Source organism: Stigmatopora argus, chromosome 14, assembly GCF_051989625.1.
Source record: "Stigmatopora argus isolate UIUO_Sarg chromosome 14, RoL_Sarg_1.0, whole genome shotgun sequence".
In the NCBI taxonomy this organism is placed as follows: Eukaryota; Metazoa; Chordata; class Actinopteri; order Syngnathiformes; family Syngnathidae; genus Stigmatopora; species Stigmatopora argus.
The window spans coordinates 11,858,393-11,878,812 of NC_135400.1; the positions used below are offsets into that span (position 1 = coordinate 11,858,393).

Sequence of the window (20,420 nt, forward strand, 5' to 3'; positions counted from 1 at the left end):
CTATGTGACCCTCATCCGGAAACAGATTTACAGATATAATACTGTGTGTATGTGTGTGCTAACCCCTTTACTATTTATAGACCCTGCACGGCTGCTTAGCGTTTCCAATACGCGTACAGACTTCCTGTTCCCACTAAGTCAATCCTTCTTTGATGCTGACATCAAATGTGCTTTATTACTTCCGTTAAAGACACGCAGAAGGTGGATGAGAACAGGAGTTTTGGCTGCTGATTGGTCCAAACTAAAATGAACATTTGTTGCAGAGGGAGTACAAGACGCAGTGACAGATAGTAAAATAATCATGTGTTTTTGTGTTTGTGAACAATGTTTCAATTACAATACGAGACAATATGAGGCACTGGTGATTTTTTTTTTTATTATTAGCCAATAAAATCCTAATTCCTGCATGTAAATTGTAGTTAAGTGGAGATTTTGACTTGTTCACTTAGTTATGTCACCGCTACGGAAACTACAATTATACCTCGCCATTTCGTAGATCGACTATCGCGCCTTCTATATATGAAGAATTTATAGGAACAGTGAACAATATAATAATGGCTGAGTTAAATAATAGTATAGAGATGAAAAAGTCTAAATATTATCAAATAGACAGCATAAGAACACAATATTGCAGTTATTCACCTATCGCAGGAAGCCTTGGAACTTATATCTACCATGATAAACGAGGTATTACTGTATATATAGTATATATTCACCTGCAATTTGTAAAAAAAAAAATGGCTTTGCCAAAAAGAGCCACTTGCGTTCCCAGTCCCGATGACTGAGCGGCAACATCCGTGCCAGATTTTCAAGGTTGGACACATAGATTGCTGTAAATTTGTCTCCAACCTGCTGCGCCAGTGTGGATGTGAGGGCGCCGTATCTCACTTCAGAGGAACAATCTCCGTCTTCCCGCCACTTACAAACAGCCTTGTCAGCTCGTTGAGTGGACACCGTGGGTTGTGAACTCCACTTGTTTGAGCAACAAACTTTTTTTATTTTATGGATGCTACTTGAGATTGAGAGCTGGAAACTATGAAAATGTATCCAGTAAAAGATTAGATGGGAATGAGTGCGTTTATTGTAGTGTGTGTGTGTGTGTGGTTATATTACTAGTGTTGTTTGCACTTCTAACATACCACATTTGTGGAAAGGTATCCCACATGACTTCCTGTAATTGTGTTTGTGTCCCTACACGTTTGCATTAGGGTCCCTAGGCTACTTTTGCGTAAAAGTGACAGCTCTCTTGTTATTCTGATCGAATCCATGGCTACGCAGTTTAATTCAAAGCAAAATAAAATGTGCCTCTCACAAAGGACGTGTGGTCTGGCAGGCACTGAGGTAAACTCTTAGTATGAATAGAGAATTATTCTACAAGGCCGCGTCAGGCTTCAGGCAGGACTCGCTCACACTTGCTTGTGTCCTCTGGGAAAGAAAAAAAAACACACCATCAGCGGTCTTTGACATTTTGAAAATGATAACAAAAAGATTTTTTTGAATCATTGATCAGGTCAGTGGAAATGAGATTTTATTTAACTCAATGACGGATTTGGCCCTACCATGTCAAACCTCTTAACCACAGGTAGCCAGCTGGTGGAAAGCGGTCCAGGTCTTGACCCATAAAGTCTACAACCCAGAAAGAAGGGTTACAATTCAAAACCTACTAAGCATTTCAATTTTTAGCACCGCAGCCATTTTAGCCTTTAAGTTAATGACGAAACATAGCATGCAAAGGCAGGATAAATTGGAGCACAATTTTGTGGAGGGTCAAATTAAAAATTGTCCGGACTAAATTTTGGAGCTACATGTTAGGATTTAAAAAGATAGTACCCAATTTTCCAGACAAATTACACATCAATTCTCAAGCATGACATCAATTTAATGGCATTTTTAGTGCCAATGATCCATTGTCTGATCCATTTATACAACATTCATTCACTGCCAGCCTTCCTTGTTAGCTTGGACATCTATCGGCATCCATTAAAGTTAATATTATTCTAATTTAAAATGAAATTTACAGTTAAAATTATGCTCTTTCAATGTATGGTATTAATGAAACACGGCCATTAGATTTAAGTTGGAATGAAGAGCAAATGACAATAGAATAAATCCATCTGTCAAACAAAACGCCCTAAATGAATAAAAATGAAGTCAGATAAAGAATATGTTTACTCTGTAAATTTGAACAAAATATAAAGTCTTCCTGCTCACGTTGCATTTTTAGTCAAAGGTTCCTCCAAATAGAAAAGAAAGTTGTATTGCAATGATTTTTGTTTTATAAAACCGATTCAGTGTTTCATAAAGAGTATTAGAGAAAAACTAGTTGAATCGCGGCATTTACAGCATGTCCTTGCGCCTGTCTTGCTGTGATTGGTTGTAAACTGCCAGCTCAAACCTGAGAACCGTTTCTTTTGTGCTTCTCAAGGGTAAAGAGAAAACTCTTGAGTGTGTTCTGTTGTCTAAGCTGAAACATGTGAAAGAGTCATCACCTTAAATGACGTTGATGCATTCCTGTAAGGGAAAAGCGTTCTTTTCTTGCCTGGTGCAGGCGTCTCGGAAGAAAATGTCGGATTGGCAACAATGAGCGAGAGGTCATAACAGCTCGGACAACGCAGACGGAGGAATGCTGAACCTCGGCGTGTGCAACGTTCCGCGGCGAGTTGCGTCAAGCCGCATCTGTTTTTCAAAATACTGCACGCTTGACAGCTTGTATTTGCAAGTCGATCATTTCTTCTCCAGCAACTGGAACAGCAACTCACTATATATTCTAAAACAAGCTACACCAGACCAAGAAATTGCCGTTTCATAAGTAGGGACATTTTGGAGCATTCAGTCAGACTCTTATGTCTTTTTTTGGATGTTGGGGTAAACTGGAATACATTCAACATTCAAACTTCTTTCTGGGAGGCCTTTTATCTCAGAACTGTTAGTCGCCGTCCTAACATCTACCCACCATGCCACCGACCATATTTTTGCCTAAAGAATTGAAAATATGATTTTTTTTAAAGGAAATATTAACTATTAACACATTAGCCACTATTGACAACGGTCGTGAACCAGTTTGGTCCATCCTTGGGTGCAATTTCAATCCACTTTAAGACACCATATTCATCATTTTGAGCAAATTGCTACTTGTAGTTGAAATTTTAGCAATTTTGGACAGTCAAGTGTAAAAGGAGAGGTTTCTTGGAACTACATCTGAATGTACATGCAACGTCTTTGGGGATGAGATGTGTTTTGCAGGATTATCATATCAAAGCTCACCAGTTTTTATTTACTTTTGTAGTGTCATTTCTCATTGGGGAGGGCTCCTAAGTTGGAACATGAAATAGGTGAGCTTGCATATTGCTTTGAACATACACATTCAGTGTTAAACGTCCAATATACAAAACTAATTTAAAACATGTCAGTATTCAAAAAACATCATTTTGTAAATGGGTTGATCTTGTCATGCACTGTGGTTAATCAGTTTGCATTTACTGACATCTGGTGGTAGAACACACTCAACAATTTTAATACAGTTATGGATGAACATTTGTATAATGAATAAGATATGGGGTATTCAATGCATTGCATCATGTATTTCCATTCCAGGTGACAACGAGAGTTCCAATCTTGCAAAAATCTCGTTTTCCTGGATTTCAAACTAAATGTATTATTTTGAAAACAACACCGGAATAGAAGACCGTTCCTTGTAAAACTTCACTTCCTGCTTCCCCCCTCCCCTACCGTAAACTCGCCAACCTGCAACAAGTTTGACAGCAGTTTTCATTACCTGCGTGGCAACACATCACAACCGATCTTCTCTTTACTGGACGGCTTTTTAAAAAAAATCATTTTATTAGGATTTTTTTTTTAATCCACATGACCGTGTTTTACTTCTCCGGTGAGCTATGTGGACTTCGCGACCGTAGCTTTTCTCCCCAGTCCATACCTTCTTTTTTTAATTTATGTTTTTTTTAATCGTCGACTGAATTTGACCATTTTCAAACGTCGTTTTGCCAACCCCATCTCCATTTTGGTCCACAAGGGATTTTAAAAATGTCGAGGAGCGCGGAGGAGGTGAACAAGCTTACTGAAAGTACATACAAGGTACGTACTGGCCACCTGTGAAGTAACAGGTGTGCCCACTCTACTTTATTAAACCCACTCATTTTCCTCATTATTGTACTCCAAAATATGAATTCACGATATAATACATACTAGTAATACATATTTCCATACTTCAACTGGCTTTGGTTGCTCTCCATCATGGAATAACATGGTTTTATTCATTGTTTGACTAATTGCACAATTGTTTGAGGGGAGGGGTCGACACATGTAGCAAACATGTCCAAATCCGTCATAGTATACGTATAATATTTGGGGATTGCCATGAAACAAGATGGCTGATGAGAATCTACTTTTAAGATTTTTTTTTACTTGTATTGAGGCCAAGAGCCAGTCAGTTTGGTCAATTTTAGCTGACAACCAGGATTTTGGGTTTCATAATAATAACAATAATAATATCTTATTTGTTGTTGTTTTCCCCCCAGATTGCGCATGTATTTAAAAAATCAAAACACATTTATTTGCCTGCTAATTATCTCATTCAGTGCCATTGACATCCATTCTATTTGAAATGGGAGTTCAAATGGATTGGACGTCTATTGCTGTCAATGGCCAACAATGTCAAGTGGTGCTCCATTCCACGGGTGGCATAAAGTCAATAATAACAGAAACTCCACTGGTTTTATAGTTTCCAGTCTCAGTTTCACAGAATTGATTGTTGTTTGAAAGTTTACATTGCAAAACCACCTCATTTCAATCTGGAGTATTTAAAGAATGTAGTCTACCGCGGTCACTGATGGATGACGAGTACTGAAAAGGTTTTGCTCAGTATTTGTCTTTATTTGATTTCCTGCATTCTGGCTTTGGGTGTGAGTCTTACCAGGAAATGCACTTAAGATACGCTAATTGACATGATTACAGAGATCAGATCAGCTGTTCCGTTCGTCTATGCTGTTCAAAACTACCCTTATTGGTTTAAATTAAATCTTCTGGTTTTTGAGAAATGGGAGCAAAATCTCACTATCTTAAAACAACAAACAATGGCATCATTTTATTCTGGATCCTTTTTGTGTAAATGAATATAACTGGGAAATTCTGTGGAAGTACGAATGAGTTCAAAGTACTGTGTTGCATTCAAGACTACGACTTAAATCCCATCAAGATTTGAGATCTGAGACAAGAACGAGAACTTAAAAATTTGTCTTTAAACAATTCGGGTTTTGAGTGTACAACACATGTTCAAATGTATAATTATAAACCTTTTCCTTTCATGTCTGGGTGCTCAGAATGTGATGGACCAGTTCAACCCAGGTCTGAGAAACCTGGTCAACCTGGGGAAGAACTATGAGAAATCTGTAGCGGGTGAGTAGTTTGACATCGTTTAAAATAAATTAGGGCTACACTGTTAAATAACAGTTTGTGTTGATGATACAGATCGTTGTTGATTTTTTTTTTTCCTAGCAATGACTTTGGCAGGAAGATTATATTTTGATGCCATGTCTAAAATTGGGGAGAGTGCTGTGGTTTCTCCTGTATCCAGAGATTTAGGTAAGTTCACGTTCTCATCAGTCCTGTCTTTCTATTAGTTTTAGTAAAATTTAAGAATGTCATATTTTCAAGTACTTTGTGAAGCACCTTCAATCAAGTATGTCTTTAAGCAGTCAAAGTTTGAATTGTGCTGATTAATGCGGAAAGTACAGTTACTGAGTAAACCAAACGGCGATACAGTTTCACTCTAGTGCAGGTAGCAGTGTTACTCAATTTAATTCTAGCATGCTGCTTTGCCCGGGTGACTCCCCACACGGAAATTATATCTGCTTCACCTGTGGTACACTTTGATTCAACCACTGTTTACTTCTCAGCTCCCCTGCGGAACTGCTAATTAAATAGAGCGGGACAATGGGAGATGTGATGTGGCCGCCTGGCAAATCTTTGGGGATCAGCAGACCGACAATAAATCATTTGACACGCACTTTTTAATAGTTTTGAACAAGATTCTGGATTCTTGTTGAGTCATTTTTGGCTAGCGTAGTCATTTCCAGAGTTGAACTCGATGCAGTTTGAGTGTCTCGGTTCTAGCCTTCGATCGAATAGATGATTGATGGGTGAGATTCTAGTAAGGTCCAAATTATTATTGTATTATTATATTCCTGTCTGAGTCACGCTGAGCCCTAACCTGTGGATACAATCCACTAATCCTTGTGTGCCGGCCCAGGAATGATCTTTCCCCGACTCACCATCTCGGATTATGGGGATTAAGTAAAAATGAATCGCTGAATGTCTGGTGTTGTCTAATGTTGTGGTGCCCGTTACGTTCATCCCCATCGAAGGTTAAATCGAAGAGTATTTGGATCATTTGGGCAGAAAATGTAGATGTTATAGCCTTCCTAGCTATTGGATTTGTGTTTGGTTAACCAACAGTTTACCTGTCAATTTATGTTTTTCCCCATATTTTATACGTTTTTTGATCATTTCAACTTGTGTACGTTGTATAACAACTTTTGTACGGGAATTTTTTTTTAAGTAAGTTTTTTGGGAAAACCGATCTCGTTTTACCCATTTCGGCTCTAATCCGGATCGTCTGATCACTGGTAGCATACGAAAACGTCATCGTCGACTGCTAATATTGTCATCCATTAAGTATGAAATGCGCATGTACATTCTGCTGCCTTTACACTATATACATATAGCGTGTCAGCAAGCAATGTACTTGGACAGTCAAGCTATCAGCGTCATACAGAATCTTGAATTTAGTGCATAAAAAAGTTTTAAGTGCACCCTATGTGAGTAAATATGTGCTGTGTTTCATTTGTACGGTTTATTTTTACTTAAGGGGAATCGCAATCATTAATAAGGGGAGCAATTGGCCGAGGTTGACAGATATGCTACAGGTAAACCAGTCAAACTTTCAGAGGAACCTAATCTCAAAGACTCATTTAGCCTATCACCCACTGTACAGTAAATACAAGGTCAGTGCAGACTTGTGGAGTGAAATCTGGAGGAGGGAAAATTTGACTTGTCCAAACAGCAGTCAATCTCTCTTTTTGGGGGCTGGGCTGCATTTATTTATTTTTTTGCTTCTTTCCAAGTGAGTTTCCAGGAAAAATATACACAATTGTGGTGTACCGTAAAGGTTCAGTGAGCTAAAACGCGGTGTATTTTCGACGGAGTGAGGCTGGCTGCTGAGAAACATGAGCTAGATTGGCGCGTATAGCCGACCAGAAATGGGATACTCTCGAGAGATATCGGAAGACCGAGTGCACCTTGTCCTCGCCGTCTTCCTTTTGCGCCCCTCCTCCTCGTTCTTGTCCTTCTCAACAGTGAGAGTTCAAATGTCAACAGTTCTTTCATTCCACCACTTGCAACGGGCTTCCCTCCCCCAGAAGGACCCTGAACAGGAATCCATTATCAGTCTTCATATCTTTGTATTGAGTTGGAGGCTTAACCAAGGCTGACTGATAGCTGAAACAAAGAGGTTGGACAAAATACATGCCGGGATGGAGGTTTGCTTATCATCTGCAAAAAAAAAATGATAGTTCTCATTCCAAAGCGTTGCAATTAAAGGAATCTAGCAGCGGAATCTGACTAAACTTTGCACCTTTTGTTATCGCCACACGGTTACTGCCATGTTGAAAAATGGCGAGACTGTATTGTCTTAAAAGACCTTAAATACTGTCTGGTAGGTCTTAACGTCTTTAGATTTTTAATTGTTCTGTAGTTGTGTCTGAGAATTTTTTTGAGGTTCGAGGAGCATTTTTTTAATATAATTTTGGTGAGATTGGCTGTGAAATTATAATTACAAAGACAATCCGTTTTCTATCTGGCGGCGACAATTAATTGAATAATAATTCGACAACTATCGTATGGTTTTAATTAAAATTCTCGGCACAAATGTTAAGCCCTCAGTCAAAACAATTGTTGAAATAAAACAAACCTGAACAACAGATCAAGAGTGTCCTTTCATCCAGGCGGATCACATGGCGTTTTATTTTTTTAACATAATCCCAGCATGTTTGCATGGTGCATCAGGTGGCTGTCGCTCATGCCAGGATTATTTTGCCCACAAAAACAAGTATGGCAGCATTGTGGCTTGATTACATCAACATTTTCTTTTAAAATCAGCTTTAAGGTAAGAGGTACTATGTAAATATTCTATATTCAAAAATGAATATACCTGTAAATTAGTTAGCACTCTATTGATGGCAAATTTTGTCCCTCAGATCTTAAAGTGCAACATCACACTGTCTCGTGACTAACAGTTTTCTGCCAAGTGTTATAAAATGTCTGTCAAATAACGGTGTCAATAAACAATTATATGTACTATCCAGACCGCATAAAATATGTTGGAAACAGACTTAAGTCAGCTGGCATGCCATCTGCTTTTTGGCTTCTTCTGAAAACCCAATTTCCATTCTCAGATCTTTGTACGTAGTGCAGATAAGCATTTTTGAATACATCATCATAATCCTAAATTGATTATTTTGTCAAAGTGCATGCAGAGAGAGAGCAAGTGGCAACGTATAGCCGTCTGCCTTCTAAGTCCTTTTTGATTAGCCCAACAGTTGGTGGTCCAGTTTTTCCAGTTAAGATGCTTGCATTTATGTCCTTTTCCTTCTACAAAGTGAATCCTTTTGTAGCATATTGTGAAAGACGGTGACGTTTGACAGGTTGTGAGTCAACGGCGTTGAAGAGTTGTTAACTCATTGACTGCCACTGGCGTCTTACAGCGAGACTATATGAATGTTTAACCTCGTTCTCCTTCTTTCCTGATTAGGGGTGGTGCTGATGGGAATCTCGGAAGTCCACCGGAAAGTCTTTTTTGAGTGGGAGGACAATGTGAGTAGAATCTCTGCCTGACACTTCAAGTTGGACACAATTGTAGTCTTATCAACTTGCCTAATGCACATTTTAATCTCTGGCGCATTTTGCTCATAACAATTACTGCAATTTCTTGAGGAGATGCGTATTAACCTCTTGACTCTTGACATTTGGTCTTCAAGGAAAACCCCGCCTAATTTTACGTCAGACGAGAATCGGTCGTTGCTGTAGAAACGGTGTAGAAAAGCGTCTCTTTGGGAACAGAGGTCAAAGAAGGAGGGACATTTATGAGGAAGATTTAGTGGAGTATTGAGACCAAAGCCAAACTAAGATTAAGAGAAAAGGTCTAAATGAAGGCCAAGACTGAAACAAGGTCAAGAACAAGAAAAGACAGATTAAGCCAAGATTGAGGCTTCTGGAAATGTAAGACCTAGGCCTGTCTCAGAGTCAGTTTGCTCATGGATTCCCAATAAAGTGGGACATTCCCACTCTTTCATACTGGAGTAGAGAAAATTAGTGAACTTTAATCACTATTAGGGTAAAGTATTGCATTGCCATAGTGGACACCAATGGGAAAAAACAGTCACCTGTCACTGGCGAAGACGTTGTCTGTGAATTGTAGGTGGGTTGACTCAAAAAATAGAGTTTTAGTCACCAAAATTGACGGGGGACAACCTCGGTGTTTTTTTGTGTTTGGACTCGAGTGCTCCATGCGGACGCTGTAAACTGGGCCACCCTCGCAATACTGAGCCGGAATGCAATCCAAAGAGGAAGAGGAAGAGGGAGCAGTCTGTGGGCATTCCCACGCTTTATTTCTGACTCATTCATAAGCGCAACCTTGAACCTTGCCAACACCCCCACACATATGTGCTAATACAATCTAAATGTACTTCTCTTATTTAACAGGTTTCCCTGTCTTAGTCAATATCCAATCCTCCTACATTTTCTTGTCATGTTTCAAACTCACTGTCTTTTTTTTGTCAAACCTGACTTCCACCTGAAGTTTAAGAGGTTCCATCGGGAGATTATTAACGAGCTGGAGAGGAAGACGGAAATGGATGTCAAATACATGACGGTAAGTTAAAAAAAAAAAAATTAAAAAAATACGGTTTTGGTGAATGTGAAAAATTTGCGACTCTATTCCATGGGAAAAGAAAGTTCACAAATTCTGACATGTCATAGTAAATATTTTTCACGACTGTGCTTGAGCATTTGATGAAATGTAAAACAAGCAGATTTTAGGGACTTATCAAAACTATTATTTACCGCTTAAACCGGATTGACCTAATTGACCTGATTGTCATAATTGTCATTATACTTCCTCCAATTATGCTTGTGAATGTGCTGTAATTGCTTTGTAATGAAACAAATTGAATTTATGTTGCGGTATACCATACATATTTTCCATTCAATTCTGGGCAACAAATAAAAAGCAAAACATTGTTGTCTGACAGCTGTCATTAACTCATTTTTAGTTGCGGAATCCATAACTATGTGGTTTGTTTGTTTTTATTTTCTACAGTTTACCGACTTCCGATGTTGTTACTGCATGCATACTAACTATATTTTCACATTCTGAAATGAACATTGCATAGAAGGCATACGCGCATAGCCTTCAGCCTGTAGTGGGCTGTGGCACACTCGGTTTCGTTAGAAAACTAGAACATGTTAAGGTTGGTCTGGTTTTGAATTTTAACCAACCAATGATTACACAGAATCAAATAACTCTCACCAATCTGCACAAAAAAATAACTGGCAAAAACCTGCAAAATCATCAGCGAGAGTTCTGATTTTTAACGTCTGGCACTATGGTTCTTTCCAGGCCACATTTAAAAGGTACCAGATCGAACATAAGATGAAGCAGGACTCTTTGGAGAAATCCCAGGCTGACCTAAAGAAGCTGAGGAGGAAAAGCCAGGGGAAGAATGCCAACAAGTATGAGAACAAAGAGAGCGAGGTGAGGCCGATACAGACAGACTTGACTCATTCGCACACACACACACCACTCTATTCATATTTGCTAAGCTATAATTATGCACAAAGTCACCTGAGCCACATCGGAAGGTGTAGCAACGTTTTGGGACAAAAGGTTCACACTAGTACAAGTCATCTAGCATGTGGCAGAAAAAAAATGTTGCCAACACACTGACTAAACACCGAGAGACTCATGAACAAGCATTACTAATTCAGACTGTGAGTCCAATATCACTAACTGTGCTGGGGGTGTCAAATTAATTTTGGGTGCCACACACTGTCAAATGGAAAAATGTTGACTTAGCTGAGGTTTTTGTGTAATATAATTGCCAACATAGGAAGTAGTAATCTTGGTCTTTTAGAATAAGAGCCTAATTCTGGACTGGCGTGTTAATAGCATTTGTCAGCCTATTATCTCATGATTTGTGTTTATTCTTTGTTGAAAACTAGAGCTGCCACGATTAATCAATTATTAAATGAATCAACCATTAGTATTTACATGATTGAATCATTTCAATCCGCAATCACGAGGATAAGCAATATTGATGAAGCAATCATATGAAGACATATTGAAGCCATTTTGTGGCTAACCTGTTAAAGACAAATAAATCTACATTACACGTTGCCCCCAAAAATATTTGTGATAATATTGATGAGTTAATATGTGAAATAAATCAAGCTGTTTCAGTAGAGACGTTTTCCATTTATTTGGAAGAGTCCAGCGCTTACATAACCTGGCTCGCATCGATCGGGCCAGTCAGGCTGCGGCGTTGGGAATCTTTCAGAGTTTTATGCATTGTGTCAATAAAGTGGCTGCGCCTGGTGGGTTGAACAACCTGACTGATGCAAACAACAGCAGGCCGCACCTAAGCACAGACTTTCTCTAAAACACTTATTCATCATGGCTGGAGATTGTGCAATTTGCTGTTGGAATAAGATCACAAGGCATGTGATATAGAACAGGCCGCAACAAGTTTGTTGTCATGTCAGTAGGTGAAAAATGGTTTTGCTAGCGTTATAGATGAGATTTTTTTTCTCTAAATCACACGCCTTCTTTGTTTCTCATTGTGTTGTTAGCAGGAATGATGCCGCCTACCTTCCTTCGTTAATTCGTGATATTATCTTGACAAATTCGCTTTGCACTTTTTGGGTATGTTTGTTCTTCAGGATTTTTTTTGTCTGTCCAAATTTTGTGAAATGGATTTGAGGCGTTTCTGTATATGAAACAATTCGAAATAGCAACACAAAATTGATCACACTAAAATGTGAAACTTCATCACATTAAAGCCCGACATTTACAACATTTTACTGTAATTAAAAAAGGATATTGTGATATTTTGGCAAGTACAAACAAGCATGACTCGCGCAAAATCCGGTAAGGACACTTTAATCAAAGTTTGGCACACGCGCCCTCAACTTATCTTAAGCGTTGTCTGCTACTGTAGATAACACAGAGTACTTATCTCTCACCCTCTTTTATCCGTCTTTTTACGAGACCGTGCCGTTAAAAAGTCCAGCTTGTCTCGCCAATCCACAAAGCGCGTGGACGGTGAGATAAGTCCGACGCGAGGGTCGTTAACCGGGGCCATCGCAGGGTGACATTTCACTCAAAGTGCGTCGTGTGTGTGTGTGTGTGTGTTTCGCCAGTGCTTGGAGACGCTAAGCAACCGGCAAATGGACATGCAGCTCTTCATCGCCGACGGCTGCAAAGAAGCCCTGCTGGAGGAGAAGCGGCGCTTCTGCTTCCTGGTCGACAAACACTGCTTGTTCTCCTACCAGATCGCGTCCTTTCACGACAAGGTCGCACGTCCACCCCGCTGTCGCTCTAATCAGCCGCCGGGAGATTCATAGTTGTTATTGTTTTTTTTTTTCTTCTGGGGGTCAGGCAAGAGACATCCTGTCGGCCAAGCTCAGCAGTTGGCAAAACCAATGCAACGACGCCACCGACATGCCAGAAAGTGTCGTTACCATGATCGAGGGTCTGCGCACGCCCGTCTCCATCACGCCGATGCCCTCGCCGACACCATCGAGGCGCAGCTTGGTATGTTTTGGCAAAATGGAGCATTTCAATTCACATTGACAGTTCCTTGTTGCACAGGTAGTAGCAAACTACTACTTTTGTCCAAATAATTACACTTGTTTTAATGGCAATAAATGATCCATCCAACAAGGCACTTCAACTTAGCTCCGAAACGCAAAAGTTTTTTTTTGTTTTTTTCATGATTTTTTTTTTTTGCATGAAATACACACTCAATTCAACATAATTTAAAATTTAAATGGTGTCAAAACACTTCATTTGTTAAAGTGAGACACTTCAAAATATTTCCTGAGCACATCGGTGGTTAAAAAAAACACTAATTTTGACAAAAGGGACTTCATTATTTTTTATTAATTAGCACCATGTGATGCCCAAAAAAAGACTACTTTTATTAAAATGACAGGCTGCAAAATGGATTGCACAGTTTTGCCAAAAATGGTCCAAATAGGGCATTTTACTATAGTTCCCCAGAACAAAGCTGGTGCCAGTCAAAACTAGTTGAGGCAAAATAAGACACTTCAACCCAGTTCCTTTGTCCAAAGATGGTGCAAAAATAAAGCGGAAAGAAGCTTCTCATCTCACTTCAATGTACTTCCATGGTATTTTGATCCTCATGTACTAACATGCATGCCTTCATGTGTGCCACAGAACATCTCAGCGCCACCCGCTCCCTCTCAGAAGGCTCACGTCAGCCCATTGGTGAGCCTGTTCGCCCCGGACAACAAAGCTCCCAGCGGGTTCAGAACGGGCAGCAACAACGCAGGTAGCGCAAACACGCCATCGGCAAGCTTCTTTTTCTCACCGCCTGACACGGACTTTGTTCAAATTTGACTTTAGAGCACGAGAGCAACGGGGATAGCAACCTGGCCCGCTCCGTGTCCGTGGCCGCGGGCCTCAATCAGGTGGTGAAAAGGCAGCGGGTTCGCACCATCTTCCCCCACGCCGCCGGGAACAACAGCACCCTTCTCAGCTTCGACGAGGGCGACGTCATCATTCTGCTCATACCCGAGGAGAAAGACGGCTGGATGTACGGCGAAATGGAGAAGAACGGAAAGTGAGTCCCGCTCCTTATCTGCGTTGGCCTTCCGGTCCAGGTTGGGCTTTTGTGCTCACTTTCCTTTGTCGCGGGTTGTGATAATGTTACCGGGCAACACCCTGGTTACAGAATGGGAAACGCTCCACATTTCATTTCAGACTTCCGATTAAAAGTGACAGTAGAGCTTACAATGGATTTTCATCGGATATACAAATATTGATATACGTGGAGGGAGGGGCTCGGTAGCTACGTGAGGAGGACTCAAAAGATAAGATTTCATCATTGATGGTGTTAGATGTCCAATCCATTTTGATAGTGGTTAAATATGTGACACTCCCATTTGATTGGCAGAAATAGTACGGCATTTAAACATTTCTGACAATGGCGAGTTGGTCTACTTAAGTGGAAAATTGCCATTTGTTTACCTTTCCCTTCACTATTAGCCTTTTTTTTTTAAATATAAAAATATGTCTTCACTTTATGAAACAGGATTTTTTCTGCATGATCAATGTCATGCGAACAAAAGTGAAATATAAAACCATGGTCAACAGCTAAATGTAGTTGCAAATGTAGTTTTAGCACCTTTTGAATTCTCCTCAGCAACATTAATTTTAAAAAATGCACACATTTTCCTTTATTTTCCTTGTCGCAGGAGGGGCTGGTTCCCCACGTCCTACTGCCGCACGTTCTCGGAGCCGCTGGTGAACAACAACAACAGGTAAGCAGACTCCCACCAACACATCACACCCACAATGCCCCCGAAACCGGATCATTCAAGTCCCGCCCTCCCCCGTCAAACGGCAGCGTGTCGGCAGTGCCGTACCGCAGCCGCAGCGTGGTCAACCTGCACCACCAAGACACGGAAACGGACGAGGCCACCATGATCCTCCCGCCAGAGGACTACGCCGACCACCGCGCCTCCGTCAAGACGCCCGCCAGCACCTTTGTCGCCGCCAACCACCACCGGCGACACTCGCCCACGCCCTCCGCCGTCTCATCGTTATCCTCCGAGCACCACACGGTGAGTCGTGGCATTAATGTTCTGTATTGGTCCCCTCTGGAATGCACCAACGGAAAAATGTTCCCGTACTGGTTTGTAATCAAGAACAATCAAACACCCAACAAAAAGAAAAAGAAAAAGCTTCATGCCTTGCAAGCTTTAAAATCAATATTTTTTTCTTTAATGATCGTTAGAATTATGTTTACCTTAAATCCAGATTGCTTTTATGTCTACTATAAATTCAAAAGTCTCCATGCAAGAAAGTTAGGATCCTTTTAATCCCTCTTGTGGTCACTATGGAGAACTGCATGGATTATTTTCAAGGGCAATCACCCAAAAACGGAATTCTTTGGATTCCTATGTCATGTCATCTCATTTTCTGAACCGCTTTATCCTCTAGATTGAATTTTGTATGACTTTTAGGTACTTTGATACAAAATTCACCCCCAAAAGTTCCATCAAACTTAATATTTAAATCTTTTTGTTTTAAATTATGCTTGGCATTTTTTGCTGAATCTCATTCTGAATCACCCACAAATATATTAAAATATTGATCTTCAGTATCACTAAACAACTCCCAACTCTGATAAAAAAATTTAAAAAATTAAAACAACAAGTAGTACAGAAAATACTTTGATTTCAAGCTTTTCTATCATAAATTCCAACAAACTGTGACCTTTATATATGTATTTTTTTACTTTGTTCTATCAGCAGCTATTACCATCGATTGGTATTTTCTTTTTTAAATTGGTGCATATTAAAAATAAGGAAATAGGACACGTGGCCCAGACTTGCACTTCCAGACGTGCAAGATTCCTCAGTCAGTCTCGTGATGTCTTTCCGACGCAGGACAATATTTACATAGTGATTTATTTATTTTTTTTGCATAGTAATCTTTTGGTTTCCCTCCACAGACAAACCAGCCTAACGGCATCTCCAGACCGACACCCGCCTACCTAGCGTAAGTCAAGCCCTGCTCAATTGTTCTCTCGTTACCATTCCAGTCGCTTCACATATTTAACCTTTCTTGTGTTTTTAGGGGCGGAAACCCGTTTTCTACCGTTCGATTACGTCCCACCGTCACCAACGACCGATCGGCCCCGGTTATCTGATTTCAGAAACTATTGGGAGAATTTTGGAGCCTTTCTAGGACTTGTGATGCTCCCGTATTTTAATTAAAAATGTGTCTTTGGCGGTGGCCATATTAGGAAATCGCCACTTCCTGACCATTCTGGACGTTATGTATGCTCAAGTTGTCCAACTAGTGTGCGCAAATGACTTAGTGGAAGCGAGACAATTGTCTACTCGTGCGCTGAATCGTTTCACTTGTGAGGACAAAAGAGGAAAGTAGTAAATAAACCTTAGACTGGATGTTAAGGAAATTGAATAAATGCTCCAATGGCTTTTTGTACAAGAGTGAATTTACTGATTTGTTATGTCAAAATTCCAAAAATCAGTCTGCTTGGGAACGTGAAAGTCAGATTATGATGCAAATCTTATATAGATGTGTAAAGTGCACTTTAAATGGAGCATTCATTAGGCAATGAGTTAGACCAGGGGTGTCAGACTCGGGTTGGTTTGCGGGCTCCTTTAACGTCAACTTGATTTCACGTGGGCCGGACCATTTTAAATATATTTAGATATTTTTTTTGTATAAATGGATTAAAAGAACTGGATTAAAGCCCTGAATATTCAGTTTTTATAGATCTAAAACAATGTTTATTTGAGCTTTTTTATATATTTTTAGATTTCACAAAACAGTTTTTGAACGAAAAACAGAAAAAAATTGATTAAAAAATTATAATTATTGATTTAAAAGGGGAAAATCAGGAAATTTAATATACATCTATACTCTTCATTTTAATTTGATCCTAAAACAGAAAGTCGGCACTCATGATTTACTTTCCCGGGCCACACAAAATGATGCGGCGGGCCAGATTTGGCCCCCGGGCCGCCACTTTGACACGTGAGTTAGACCATGATAACATTTAAATTTTTTAGTGTTACTTGAGGCTGTAACCGGTGTCTTTTTTTCATTTTTAAATGACCAAAAATATCTTGCTCTATAAATGGTTAAATGAAACTTTTGAATAGGTGTTGACTTTACTGGCAGCTATCCCTGAAAGGGTTGATATACGGAATTTGTAGAAGGGCCAGCAGGCCAGACACAGTAAACAAGTCCAAAACCTGGGTGACATATTTTTAATATCATAAACTAGTTTACAGTATATAAAAGTAAGAAGCTCAATCATAGGAGCGAACGTGTGTAGGGTTTATTTCCAAAGACAGAAAAATTCTCCAGCCAAAGAGTCCTGGTTGACATCTTTTGCAGGATGGAAGACGACACGTTTTGATTGTCTTGCGGAAGAAGAGTGGGTGGCGAGCCACTCGGACGAGTCCAGCCGTTATCATTTTTAATCATTTCTGCGCTCTCCACAAAAAAGCAAAAAAAAAAAAAAGAGTCCGCTCTTCCAACAATGGTACCTGAGGTCGTCTTTTTCTTGGCCAGGAAAAGATGCAAATGCGGAAAATAAGCGAGCAGAGTCATTAACAATCAGTGCGAGTATGACCCTGGGAGATTCATACACAAATTACGCTGCTGGCAGCTGTCCATTCATGTCCATCCCACCCTCAAGGTTATCCCCTCCAAAATATGAGATTGGTCAGCAGCACTTAGCCTAGACATGAACTCAAATTGACATAAAAAGAGTATTGCGCTTCATCGATGAAGAAAATACTACATCTAAAGTATAAATCGTTTGAATCTCGATTTTTTTAGCATGTCTCATATCAGCGACAGCAGTGTGTGATGAGAAAACAAACGGAAAAAAAAGGCATGAAAATACTGGATTGTTGTATACATTACTTTGAAAGGTTCAGGATGTTGGGCCGCATGCTTTTAATGCAGTTTTTCACTTCATGCTGACATTTGACCTTAATGCCCAACATCCTCAACCTTTTGGCCGTCGAGTACACGCACGCGTAAGCCTTTGTTTGCTTGGTCTATCCGAAGGTGGCACCGCAGTTAGGGCACCGCCTCTGGCGCAGCACGAAACAGAAAAGGATGCCCAGCGGGAAGAAGAAGATGGCACACAGGATTCCCAGGCAGGTGAAATCGTCTTCCAAAACGCCAACTCTGAGGGGAAAAAAAATAGCTGTTTTACATGATTCAAAACACTGCTTTTATGCATTCAGTTGGTTAACTTCTTCCCAACCATTGACAACAATTGTGTATTTTTGGGCTGGTGCATTCTAGTTTTAGGTGCAATTTATATAGTATCTGGCAGGAAAGACAGGCCAATCCATTTGAACAGGGATTGCTGGTAGTGAATAATATTTCAGTGCCATTGATAGATTTAGACATCGAATCTACTTGTACTCAATCGCTAACATCCATTCTAGTTTAAATGGCTTGGACGTTTAGCCTTACCAATGGCAGTTAGTTAAATAATTATAAACTTGTAACTTGAAATAATGTTCCATAATGTGATGTTTAAAAAGTGAAAACCACATTGGTGGTTTGCATCACAAGATGCAAACAGAGTTTTCATGTTATTGCTTAACTAATTGTGGCAGTGACGGGACATAGGCAAGGCTTACAGGTTTTGTCACGGTGAACACGCGACACTCGCATTGTTCTTTGTTCACAAAGAGTGTTTCTTCACAAGTCACATTTTCATTCCAAGATTAAATGAGAGTTGTGTTCCTTCACCTGCAGGCCGGGCAGCCTCCGACCACCACAACAGATGGTTGAATAACTGTGTAGGTTCCAGAAAAGGGCTGATGGGATAAGGCGGGTCCCATCTGGGGTGATGGGTAGGCTGCGAATCAGAAAAAAAGTCACATAATTGTAAAATAAACTTTTTTAAGAGGCTAAAAGAACAAGAAGTTGTACATTTTCACAGAAATCAGTTGTGTCAACCTTGTGAATACTCATCTATAAATAATAATACTCAGAAAATTTGACATCCCATGATAGCAGGTGATAGACAACCTGTTTTACTTTGAACACAAAACACTTTCACTTTAATACACAGTACTGTTCGAATGTGGTAGGATTTTCCAAGTGGTTAACAGGTATATCTTGTTACTACTATTGGCACAGCACAAATGTAAAATAGACTGGGTTTAAGACAAAATAACTTTAATAGAAGTTACTTTGACTAACCTAACTAACGGTGCAAAAATCTGTATTTTATTTTTTAAATATAAATTATAAAATGGTGATTTTCTTCTCGTTACTGTGGTTAATTTTAACGTCAACATCCGGGATACGATTGTAACTTCTGCCCTTAAAAACAAAAACATGCCTACTTCCGTGATCCAATCACGATTTCCGCCCTCAATCCCCCCCCAAAAAACGCATTTGACATTTTATAGCCAAATACACGAATACCTTCTTCCTTTACGATAAAAATGAGCAATTTGTACATTTGATACGACCTTTCTTGATGGACAGATCTTTGACCTATACACCAAAATTGTTGGCGCAGTTTCATTACTTTTCAGGGCCGACTCCCACGAATGATACCGTGCATTTCGCCTGAAACGAATCCGGAAGTAAACTGGTGGGATTCATCCCACTCCGTTGACATTCGTTCCACCGAGCCACAATGCGACACATAAAGACGACTGGCTCGTCTGCTCACCATGTCTGCTGTCTGGGTAGTGGTAGGGCGGCGGAGCTGCGGCGGGGATCGCCCCGTAGCCGTGCGGCTGCTGCGGCTGTGGCTGCTGCTGCGGGGGGGCATATCCATAAGCCCCGGGGACAGCGTTGTAAGCGGGAGGACTCTCCTGAAGAATGGGTTTGCTGTCCACCATGTCAGCCAAACTTGTCCGATCTGCTGCGTAACTTTAAACAGAAGACGCCGAGATGCGTCGACCCTCCAAAAAAAGCGGAAAAAATGATACAAATTCACAAAAAAAGACACTGCGTCAAAAACGAAAGTTGGTCGCTGTCCATGCGCCAACTTCGTCCGTCGCGACGCAACAAAGCTCAGTTTGAAATAAGCACGTCGACGCAGGAGTGTTCGGAGAGTTAACTCAATTCCATCTTTGGTTTCTCTAGCGCCAGAAGAAGAAGCATGTCCCACCGAAGCGCATCGTAACTCCGATGAACTCCAACCTTTTTTTTCTCCTTCGCTTTCTAGATTGTCACAAGAGAAGAATCATGTGATGAGCGGCTGGTGCTTCCCTGTAAGCGCCCAGGCTTCTTAAAGGGACAGTACAGCCAACCTAACGTCACGCGTTATTATTACCAGATAGTTCTGTGCTGATCTTGACCAAGTTTCACATGTGACAGACTTAACTCATATTTTTTTCGGGGTAAAAGACCACCTGTTATGGTTTAAAAAAGGACAAATGATTGAAAATGTAATAATTTAGTGGGGAAAATATTGCACAATACATTCATGTGCATCGGCAATATGGAAAACCGTGTCATCTTAATTAGTGATAAACATCAAATGCATTTGAACTGTAATGACTGACACTTTTCTTGAGGA

General features: G+C 40.2%; 2 protein-coding genes and 1 long non-coding RNA gene across 3 annotated transcripts; 1 reads left to right on the forward strand and 2 right to left on the reverse strand.

Moving 5' to 3' along the window:
* Positions 1–1,019: 1,019 nt before the first annotated feature.
* On the reverse strand, positions 1,020–2,597 carry LOC144087938 (uncharacterized). Its single transcript, XR_013304790.1, has 3 exons — positions 2,490–2,597; positions 1,560–1,626; positions 1,020–1,425 (listed from the first exon to the last, which is right to left on the reverse strand). It is a non-coding gene; the product is annotated as an uncharacterized LOC144087938 (long non-coding RNA).
* A 1,122-nt stretch (positions 2,598–3,719) lies between these two features.
* On the forward strand, positions 3,720–16,330 carry baiap2l1b (BAR/IMD domain containing adaptor protein 2 like 1b). The gene is made up of 14 exons (XM_077619608.1): positions 3,720–4,092; positions 5,337–5,412; positions 5,512–5,598; positions 8,825–8,886; positions 9,872–9,943; positions 10,691–10,825; positions 12,490–12,642; positions 12,728–12,883; positions 13,529–13,643; positions 13,718–13,934; positions 14,569–14,634; positions 14,721–14,937; positions 15,831–15,877; positions 15,956–16,330. The coding sequence occupies exons 1-14, from the start codon at positions 4,042–4,044 to the stop codon at positions 16,026–16,028; spliced, it is 1,527 nt and encodes a 508-aa protein (XP_077475734.1). The 5' UTR covers positions 3,720–4,041; the 3' UTR covers positions 16,029–16,330.
* Positions 16,331–17,103: 773 nt separating this feature from the next.
* On the reverse strand, positions 17,104–20,120 carry bri3 (brain protein I3). Its single transcript, XM_077618729.1, has 3 exons — positions 19,566–20,120; positions 18,629–18,737; positions 17,104–18,052 (listed from the first exon to the last, which is right to left on the reverse strand). The coding sequence occupies exons 1-3, from the start codon at positions 19,735–19,737 to the stop codon at positions 17,920–17,922; spliced, it is 414 nt and encodes a 137-aa protein (XP_077474855.1). The 5' UTR covers positions 19,738–20,120; the 3' UTR covers positions 17,104–17,919.
* Positions 20,121–20,420: the final 300 nt, after the last annotated feature.